The 10,649-nt window shown below is 47.5% G+C and overlaps 1 protein-coding gene across 1 annotated transcript; it reads right to left on the minus strand.

Moving 5' to 3' along the window:
• Positions 1–876: 876 nt before the first annotated feature.
• On the minus strand, positions 877–1,293 carry LOC127340446 (uncharacterized). Its single transcript, XM_051366193.1, has one exon. It carries the CDS (start codon positions 1,291–1,293, stop codon positions 877–879), a length of 417 nt encoding a protein of 138 aa, XP_051222153.1.
• Positions 1,294–10,649: the final 9,356 nt, after the last annotated feature.

The following is a 10,649-nucleotide window of genomic DNA, read 5'->3' on the forward strand; positions in this document are numbered from 1 at the left end:
TCCTAGAAGGAGCGACTGCGGACACGGGACTGTTATAGCGCTGGAGGCCTTGCTGGTATATGGCTATCCTGGAGAGGGTGAGGTCTCGGTCCTCGTCAAGGAGGTCGACTCCGTCCTGACGGGCGAGCTCGGTTTCTTCTTCGGAGTAGTTCACGATGCGTGGCGAATCATGATCAATGTCCGTGGGCATGACGGCTTCTGCACCATAGACTAGGAAGAAGGGTGTGTAGCCCGTCGACCTATTTGGCGTTGTGCATATGCCCCACAACATGGACGGTAGTTCTTCCGCCCAACATCCGGCGGCTCGCTCCAGGGGTACTTCCAATCGTGGCTTGATCACGTGGAGGATGCTCTGGTTGGCCCTTTCCGCTTGGCCATTCGACTCGGGATGCGCGACTGAGGCGAGGTCGAGTCAGATCCCGTTTTCTTCGCAGAAGTCCGCCATTCTCATTTGGTGAAATTCGTGCTATTGTCGGTGATGATGTTGTGCGGGTACCCATAGCGGTATATCAGTTCCCGCAGAAACTTCGTCACTGTTTTGCCATCACACTTTTTTATGAGCTTTGCTTCCACCCACTTCGTGAAATTGTCGACGGCGACAAGGAGGTGAGTGTAGCCACCGAGGGCTGTTTTGAACTTGCCCACCAAGTCCATGCCCCACACAGCGAATGGCCAGGTGAGGGAATGGTCTTGAGCGAGGAGCCCGGCATGTGCGACTGGCTCGCGTATTTCTGGCACCCAACACATGCGCGAACGAGCTCGACTACGTCGGCATGAGAGGTTGGCCAGTAGAAGCCGTGCCTGAATGCTTTAGCCACTATCGAGCGGGCTGCTGCGTGGTGACCGCAATCTCCTGCGTGTATGTCGCGCAGGATTTTACGGCCCTACGCACCGCTGGAATACTCCAGAGATACTGCGCTTGTACAGCTCTTGGTTGATTATGGTGAATGACTTGCATCGGCGTACGATCATGCGTGGTTCCCTTTCGTCCATGGGAAAGATCTGCCGTTCGAGGTAGTTCATGTAAGGTTCCGTCCAGTCCCCGACGTTTGAGGCGACTTCGACCAGCACGGAATCGGGGGCCAGCGGTTCAGCGATGTCGACTTCGCGGGGTGGCCATACCGACGGGCGAGTGAGGATGTCGAGGAAGAGGCCTAGTGGAGGTGGCTTCCGCTTGGAGCCAAGCCTGGAAAGTGTGTCAGCCTCCTCGTTCTTGCTCCTGTCGATCCATTCGACGAAGTGCCCGGAGAAGCCAGTGCCGTCCTGGTCGACCGCTCGTTTGTAGGAGATCATGTTGGTTTGGTGGTGTCACAGGTTCTGGAAATTTGGCTGGCGATGAGGTCGGAGTCGCCAAAGCAGCGCAACCGTGTTGCACCCATCTCCTTGGTGATCCGCATGCCGTGGAGGAGTGCCACGTATTCACCCATGTTGTTGGTGCAGGGCTCAAATTGTAGCTGCAGAACGTATCTCATTGTGTCTCCTTTCGGTAATATAAGGATGATCCCTGCCCTGGACCCTTCGATGTTCTTCGAGCCGTCGAAGTAGAGGGTCCAATGTTTGAGGTCCACCGGGGAGGTTGGTAGCTGCACTTCCTCCCAGTTGACGAAGAAATCGACCTCAGCGCCTGGGACTTGATCGCATGGCGGGGCTCGTACGTGATGTTGTGGACGCCGAGTTAGACCGCCCACTTGGCGATTCTTCATGTCGCGTCCCGATTGAGTATGATATCGGCGAGTGGCGTTGAGGCGACAAAAGTAAGGGGCCAGTCGCCGCTGGGCTCTAAACACAGAGTAGACCAGCTTATGGTAGTGCAGGTAGCGCTACTTCGACTCGGTGAGGGCTTCACTGATGTCACACTGGGCGATGCACGAGTTGCTGCTTCTTCCTTACCCTCTACTACCATGACTACGCTCACGGCACCATTCGACGCGGCGACGTAGAGGAGCATGGGTTCTTGGGGCAATGGTGCGGCTAGGACTGGTGCGTTCTACAGGGCCTCTTTCAGTGTTTCCAGGGCTTTTTGTGCTTCCTCTGTCCACTCGAAGGAATTGGACTTCTTCAGGAGACGGTAGAGTGGCAGGGCCTTGTCACCGAGTCGAGGTATGAAGCGACTGAGCGGTGCGACTCACCCGGTGAGCTTCTGTGCATCGAGGAGGCATGCGGGCCTCTTGATGCGCATGACGGTCGATGTGTTCCCTGGGTTGTGCTCCATGCCGCGCTTGGAGACAATGTAGCCGAGTAGCTGCCCCGAGGGAACTCCGATCTGGTAGCGTCAAAGGTTGGCGAAGGTTTCGGTGAGGTCGACGACTAGGTCATCCTGCCGAGTCGACTTAACCAACACGTCATCGATGTATATGTGGATGTTGCGCCCGATTTGGCTCTCGAGGCAAATGTTCATGCCTATGTGGCTCCGGCGTTTCTGAGGCCGAAGGTCATGGCGATGTAGCAGTAGGCGCCGAGCGCCATTTTCATCTTATTGTACCCGGAGTACGCATCAAGGAAGCACAGAAACTCCGAGCCTGCGACCGCATCAATGATCTGATCGATTCACGGGAGGACGAATGGGTCCTTGGGGCAAGCCCGATTGAGGCTGGTGTAATCTATACACATTCGCCATGTCTTGTTTTTCTTCAGCACTAGGATTGGGTTTGCCAGCTACTTGGGGTGCTTGATTTCCATGATGAATCCGGCGGCGAGTAGCCGGTTCACCTCTTCGGTGATTGCACGCCATCGCTCCGCGCCTACGGGTCACATAGGTTGTTTGACGGGACGCGCAGTCGGGTCAACGTGTAGTTTGTGCTCAGCAAGTTCTCTCGGGACACCTGGCATATCAGATGGTTTCCATCCAAAGATATCTCCATTCTCATGGAGGAACTTGCCCGTCCCAATGATAACCTGCCTACTCGGATCATTCTCTACCAAATCTACTTGGCATGTGTGTAACATCCCAAATTTTCAAACAAAGAATAAAATGAATTTCCTTTTTCCAAATTTTGGAACCAACAAAAACTTTTATTAATCTAAGTAATATGCATAGTATTCAAGCATGTAGGTGTGATCCTTGCCATGATAGTTGCTTGATGTTTTGAATATGTGACTAAACCCTAAACCTCACTCTTCTTTTCACCCTCTAAGTTAGGCAAAATAAAAAGGAATTTAAAAAGAAAGGCCTATGCAAGCCTATGGCTTTTTTTTGTAGATAATCAACTATGCCAAGTGCTACCTTATTAGATGGTTTGCAAAAACCTCCACAAACCTAACCTTGTGCCTACCAACTTTTCCTTTGTGAAACAAAAATAAAATAAAAGTATGCATAGAGGCATATGTGGCACATAGCCATAATACCAAATCTTGACCTATGCCCTCATACCTTACCCAAATGGTTTGAAACCTTTTCCAAACTCAATCTAACCCTAAATGGACCCTAGACCATGCCTAAGTGGAGCAAAGTAAGAGAAAAGGAGAAAGTAAGAAAAAAATGCAATTCTTCACATATGAGGCTATGGCCATTTTTGCAAATCTTCAACCTAGACCATTTTGGCTTGCACCACTGGTTGGAGAATGTTACTAAACGCTTATTAACACTTTTGGAATCAAAGAAACTCAAATCAAATCAAATTTGAAATCAAATTGGGCTCACATGCACTAATGGTCAAAACTGCCATTTTTAGCCTGATGCCAACTTTGAGCCTCTGTATTAAGAGTTTTTTAAACTAAACTTTGCCAAATCTTTGCACCTCATCCAAGACCACATCAAGGTGAACAACTTTGCTCAGAACCATCCCTGCAAATTCCTTCCCAATTTCGAATTATGATCAAGCAAAGTTGAGACATCCAATCAGATTCTAGATTGTGCACTTTTTGAAATCTTGCAAACCAACTCCAATTTTTACCCCACCACCTCCATTGTGTTTCCTTGATCACATGAAGCAACTCCAAAAAAAAATTCATTCAAAATTTTGAAAGTTTTGTTCATGCGGCCTTTTTGACAAACACCTTGTGGGCAGAATCAAACCAAATCCATTTTCACTATTTGAAACAGTGTTGGCCCAACTTTTGCCTCACCTTGGTCTCCTGCAACACCTCCCTAGCCTCCCCATGCCCTAGTGCCCTTGACAACCTTGGCATTGCACCACATGGGCATGTCCATGTCCATGCCGGCCATGCCATGCCACCCTAGCCTACCCACCTATCTAGCCTCGCCAACCCTGTCCCCCTACTTCCCCATGATTCACTGAGCCTGCCTATACTAGCCATGGTCGGAGAAAGACACCGCACCGCCGGGAACGCGCCGTGTTTGCGGCGCCCAGAATGTGCCAGGACGCGCGTGGACACGCCCTGGGTACGACAGAGCATCGACGAACGCCATCGACCCAACCCTCCTCTCGCCCTCTCCCTCCTCACACGCGCTCACCTAGACGACAGCAACCCGCCAGACACGCTTCCTTGCCGGCGCGAGCGCTGCCGCCGTCGACATCATCGTCATCCTCTGCCACAGTACTGCGAGGACGGTGACGACTCCTGCACGCTCTCGTCCATCATTTGCGGCGCCAGCACGCTCCCTAGCCTCGCCTTGACATCGCCTACCTAACCCTACCCTCGCCTTGCCCGTTCGTTCACCGGAACAGCCGCGCCATGGTCGACCCGACGAGTACCCCCGCAGACCTCCTCGCCCCTATAAAAGGAGGACTTCCACGCCTCCAATCCTCACACCCCTCGCTTCCCCTCTTCCTCCTGAGCATCCTCGACCTCTCGCCCGTCCACATTGCGCCCTAGCTAGCTCCAATTGCGCCGACGACCGCCGCCGCAGACGTTCGACGAAGGAGAAGATCCCGGCCACCTCAGGCGCTCCCACGACCACCGCTGCCTTCCCCATCCTCGACAACCTCCTCTTGCACCTCGCTAACCCCTCACCGGAGCTCAGGTGAGCCGCCGGACCAAACCCTCGCCGCGCCAGTAGCTCCTTCTCATCGGAGACGACGACGAACCACGGCCGCTCGATCTCACTCTAATCTAACGGCCCGCAGTGATCGATACCGTTTCGCCTGTTAGGTGTCACTGACACGTAGGTCCCCTTGAGGCGGCCCGCGTGCAACGTGCGTCTAGCCGGGCCGGCCCGTTAAATTTTCCCGCGTGGCCCGTTAAATTCAAATCTGTTTTATTGCTTTTGATTCAAATTTACTTGCAGATGCTTTATTCAAAATCAAATAGAATCAAATGTACCCAACCAAATTTGATGAACTTTATATTTTTGGAGAGCTTAAGAAAATATCTATCCAACCCCACTAGCCTCAATACTAGATCCTTTGTTGAATTAATGTGACAAAAATAACAAGGCAGGAACTTTTGCAACTTCAAACTTTATTTAAAATTCAACCAAAAATGCTTTTGAGTTGATTCCAACTCTCATAAATCAAATTTCACATACTCTAGTTGTTTATGTAAAAATATCACATAGGTACTTTGTATGATCATGGGCTAGAATCAAAAATTGGCTATGTAGTCAATACTAGCCCATTTAAATTATTTTCAAATCTAAGATTTTAATTCTATGAGGTGTAGCACCTCATTTAAATCATCTTCCCAAGTGTTATGAAGCAATGTGATGACATTAGTTGCATGGTCTCATACTTGCTCACTTGAGGATCTTAAATTACATAGTTATTGAAAATTGCATGAGGTACTTTACCTCATTTAAATCATTTTCCCAAATGATGATTATGAATGGTTGACCTTGGTCAACATGGGATTCATATATTATTTATTTGAGGAACTTAAATCTTAACAAGATTCAATGAGAGGAAATTATTTCTTCAAGAACTAAAGAGAAACCCTAATTCAATATTTGTAATAAGAGGAAATTATTTTCTTAAGAAGAAAACAAAGTCAACCAACATGATAGCAAGGTGGTGAGGATAGATTAGCATTGTGTGAACCTTGTGTGTGCTTAGACTAGATCTTAAGCTTGTTTGGTGATTGTTATCTCGTCTCCGTTTTTAGACGCTAGTACAGAGGAGTACCAGGAGGAGGAGGTCTACTACCAGGAGGAAGAGGACCACTTTGATCAGTACACCAACCAAGGCAAGCTAATATTCTTGCAAGTGCAAAGCTCTACTAGAGCAAGGCAACATTACATTGTTACTTTATGTTCAATGATCCAATCCCAAGTTTTATCCTTACAAGCTTTTACTTTGTTTTATCAAAGCTTCCTTTATAGTTAACTTTGGTCTAAGTATAGAGTAGAGCAAGAGTATCAAGTTTAGCCTAAAGAGCTACAAGGTAGTTAGCACCCCTCATGACTAGTTGCTAGTGCTAACAAATAAAATTGACTACTCTAGATGGGAACTTGTGAAGTGAAATGACTTTGAAAACCTTGGAATGATGAGTCATTGTATTGAAAGATTTTGAAGGTGAATATGACTTGGTGAATTTGCTAAAAACTGATGGTTTGTTTGGATGCGATACATTTCCAATTTTTGAGTACCCCCACAATACCTGATTATGGGTAGGGCTTAACTGGAAGTTTATGCATCTTAGTATGGGTTCCCTCTGAACAAGCATCATAGGGGTTATGCCGAGGCTGCCTCCGTTAACAGTGATATGATGTGAAATGAGGTGAATGTACGACCCAAGCCCTGTGCAGTTCCCAGGCTGACGGTTTGTCTTCACTGGGAGGCCAAGCTCATGGGGAGAGGTACCTATACTAGGGTATGTAAGTGAAAGGTTATGGTTGATGATCCGCGTACTGAGTTACGATGATTCAGGGTTATCCCTGACGAATGTAATCAAATGTTGTAGAACAAGTGTGCAACCTCTGCAGAGTGTAAACCTATTCGAATAGCCGTGTCCACGGTTACGGACAATTGGAAAGGCCATACAGTACCGTTGTCAGATATTTCTTGAAAAGGGTTGATAATGTGACTGGTGACTTGTGACTTGAATTTGAATGGTGAACTTGGACTTTGAATCACAACAGAGTTGTGGGAATGACACTAATGTTCCACTTGAGTTAGTTAGCAAATGAAGAGTCTTTTATCAAATGCTTGTGAACTAAAATTGGCTTTATGCAAATAAACCTAGAGCTTAGCACTCCTTTACTAGAATTGATAGTACTTACACTAGTATTAGTTTGCAAGTACTTTAAAGTACTCATCGCTGTGTCCCTGGCTATTCAAATGGCCAGACTATGAAGGAGAGCAGCAGTACCATGACGAAGGACAGCACGACGTCTACGACAACTAGGACTACTCCTGACGTCAAGCGTTGGCCTGTGGATTAGATAGTCCACTACTACTTCGCTTCCGCTATTTATGATGTTCGTTGATCAATAGATCAACTATTATTGTAATATTGGATCATGCGATCTACCTTTGTAAGACGACTATGGTTTGTAATGAATGATGACTTTATGATATCAACTGTTATGTCTCGCAACAACAATATTCCTGGGATTGCGATGTATGGCATAATAGGCATCTGGACTTAAAAATCCGGGTGTTGACAAGTTGGTATCAGAGCCATTGTTTGACCTTAGGAGACCCTAGTTAGAATGGACGTCTGAAAAACTTAGTTTCAAAACCAAGGAAGTGAATAGTTATGAAAACTTATCCTCATCCTTATCCTTGAGATATTTTTCAAAAAGAGATTCATACTTTACTTTTCTTCGTAAATCTACCTAAAAGTTTGCACACTTGATCACCTCTCTAACTTACTCATCCTAATTGCTCACAGATGGAGTACCAATGTGAGTCCTATCAGCTTGGCCACGGAGGAGACCTAATGTTCGAGAAGGATTTGAAGCAACTAGTTGAATATCTAGGACGTCTGTATCCCGAGTTCTTTGGAGTGCCCCTCTACAATCCATCGGGAAGACAACCTCGATGGGAAGTTATTGTAGATCTGAGAGGAAATCTAGGAGCCCCAATATGGGAAACCATATGGTTTTCTGTAACCGGGAACTCTTGGAAGGATGGAATAGCCAAAGCCATGCAAGAAGCAATTGCCCGTCTGTGTGGACAAAATGAGAACAAGATCAAGAACACTCGCTTTGTGTACTACCCAAGACATGACCCCATGGGAAGACCAATAACCATGCCACCGCACCCGGAGATGAACTACTATGTCGCCTGCCTGGACTTCCTGCTGTACAAGACTCGCAAGGAGTTGGACAACGCCCGCGCTTTTCGCTAAGCACAATACCCCTGAAGATGAAGAACCCATCACCCCGGATGGAGAGTAGTATCACTAAAGCACTTGAGTAGGTGTGAGTTTGTATCTGTCCCCTTGTATCGTAGAACGAATGAATGGTTCTTAAAACCAACGGTGTGTTAGTTATGTAATGTGTGATGTTGGTATGAATGAAAAAGTGTTGTTGGTTTTTACCCCCTCAACACTACTCAAGTTTTCAATTTTTGAACGTTTTAAACTCAAACAAACCATAGAAATTTCCCTCTTATCTTATCATCTACCTCAATGTTCAGATGGCCCCACCAACCCGCAACACCAACCAAGACGCCATGCTGCAGATGTTGCAAATGATGATGGCAGACCGAGAAGTCGAGAGAGCTGAACGACAAGCCAATATTGCTGTGCTGCAACAGATAGCTCAGAACAATCAAGGACATGGAAACCATGACCACCCTGGGTCAAAGCTGAAGAACTTTCAGAACACCAACCCACCCATGTTCAGCAAGACCGAAGAGCCACTCGATGCTGATGACTGGCTCCAAACTATGGAGAACAACCTGGAAGTTGCGGGAGTAGAAGCCACAGAAAAAGTACTGTTCGCCACCCACTACCTGTCAGGACCTGCAAGAGCCTGGTGGACAAGCGCCTGCGCAATGAATGCGGGACAAATGATGACCTAGGAGGACTTCAAGCTCAAGTTTAGCAAATACCATGTGCCCCAAGGACTGATTAAGAAGATGAGAGACGAGTTCCGCAAACTCAAGCAAGGAAGGATGCCCTTGGTGGAATACCGCGACAGATTCCTCACTCTGTCAAGGTCCCCCCCCGGACGAAACCGATACCAACGAGAAGAGGAAGGAAAGATTTCTGAACGGACTGCACGACGAGATGCAGACTGTACTGCTCAACATTCCCTTTGCTGACCTAGAAGCCTTGGTGGACTCCGCCATCCAGATGGAAGGGAAGCTTTGATAACGCGTGAAGCACACGTCCGTTGGGAACCCCAAGAGGAAGGTGTGATGCGTACATCAGCAAGTTTTCCCTCAGTAAGAAACCAAGGTTATCGAACCAGTAGGAGATGAAGGCCACGTGAAGGTTGTTGTTGGAGGAGTGTAGTGCGGCGCAACACCAGGAATTCCGGCGCCAACGTGGAACCTACACAACACAACCAAAATACTTTGCCCCAACTTAACAGTGAGGTTGTCAATCTCACCGGCTTGCTGTAAACAAAGGATTAAACGTATGGTGTGGAAAATGATGTTTTCTTGTGAAGAACAACAGAGAACAGAGATTGCAGTCGATTGTATTTCAGATGTAAAAGAATGGACCGGGGTCCACAGTTCACTAGTGGTGTCTCTCCAATAAGAAATAGCATGTTGGGTGAACAAATTACAGTTGGACAATTGACAAATAGAGAGGGCATAACAATGCACATACATATCATGATGACTACTATGAGATTTACTTAGGGCATTACGACAAAGTACATAGACCGCTATCCAGCATGCATCTATGCCTAAAAAGTCCATGTTCGGGTTAGCATCCGCACCCCTTCCAGTATTAAGTTGCAAACAACAGACAATTGCATTAAGTATGGTGCGTAATGTAAATAACACAAATATCCTTAGACAAAGCATCGATGTTTTATCCCTAGTGGCAACAACACATCCACAACCTTAGAACTTTCTGTCACTGTCCCAGATTCAATGGAGGCATGAACCCACTATCGAGCATAAATACCCCCTCTTGGAGACACAAGTATCAACTTGGCCAGAGCCTCTACTAGCAAGAGAGAGCATGCAAGATCATAAATAACACATATATGATAGATCAATAATCAACTTGACATAGTATTCCATATTCATCGGATCCCAACAAACACAACATGTAGCATTACAAATAGACGATCTTGATCATGATAGGTAGCTCACAAGATCTAAACATGATAGCATAAGAGGAGAAGACAACCATCTAGCTACTGCTATGGACCCATAGTCCAGGGATGAACTACTCACGCATCAATTCGGAGGCGGGCATGGTGATGTAGAGCCCTCCGGTGATGATTCCCCTCTCCGGCAGGGTGCCGGAGGCGATCTCCAGAATCCCCCGAGATGGGATTGGCGGCGACGGCGTCACAGTAACTTTTCTCGTATCGTGGCTCTCTGTACTAGGGTTTTCGCGACGGAGAGTTTTTATAGGCGAAAGGGCAGAGTCGGGAGGCGGCCGAGTGGCCCACACCATAGGCCGGCGCGCCCCACCTCTTGGCTGCGCCGCCTTGTGGTGTGGGGCCACCTTGGCCCCTCTCCGTCTCCTCTTCGGTGTTCTGGAAGGCTCCGTAGAAAATAAGGCCGTGGGCTTTTGTTTCGTCCAATTCCGAGAATATTTCTTGTGTAAGATTTCTGAAACCAAAAACAGCAGAAAACAGGAACTGGCGCTTCGGCATCTTGTTAATAGGTTAGTGC

This window comes from Lolium perenne, chromosome 3 (assembly GCF_019359855.2).
Source record: "Lolium perenne isolate Kyuss_39 chromosome 3, Kyuss_2.0, whole genome shotgun sequence".
NCBI classification, from domain to species: Eukaryota; Viridiplantae; Streptophyta; class Magnoliopsida; order Poales; family Poaceae; genus Lolium; species Lolium perenne.

Coding starts and splice junctions, on each gene's coding strand:
- LOC127340446 (XM_051366193.1), bottom strand. CDS start 1,293: ATGATCTCCTACAAACGAGCGGTCGACCAGGACGGCACTGGCTTCTCC.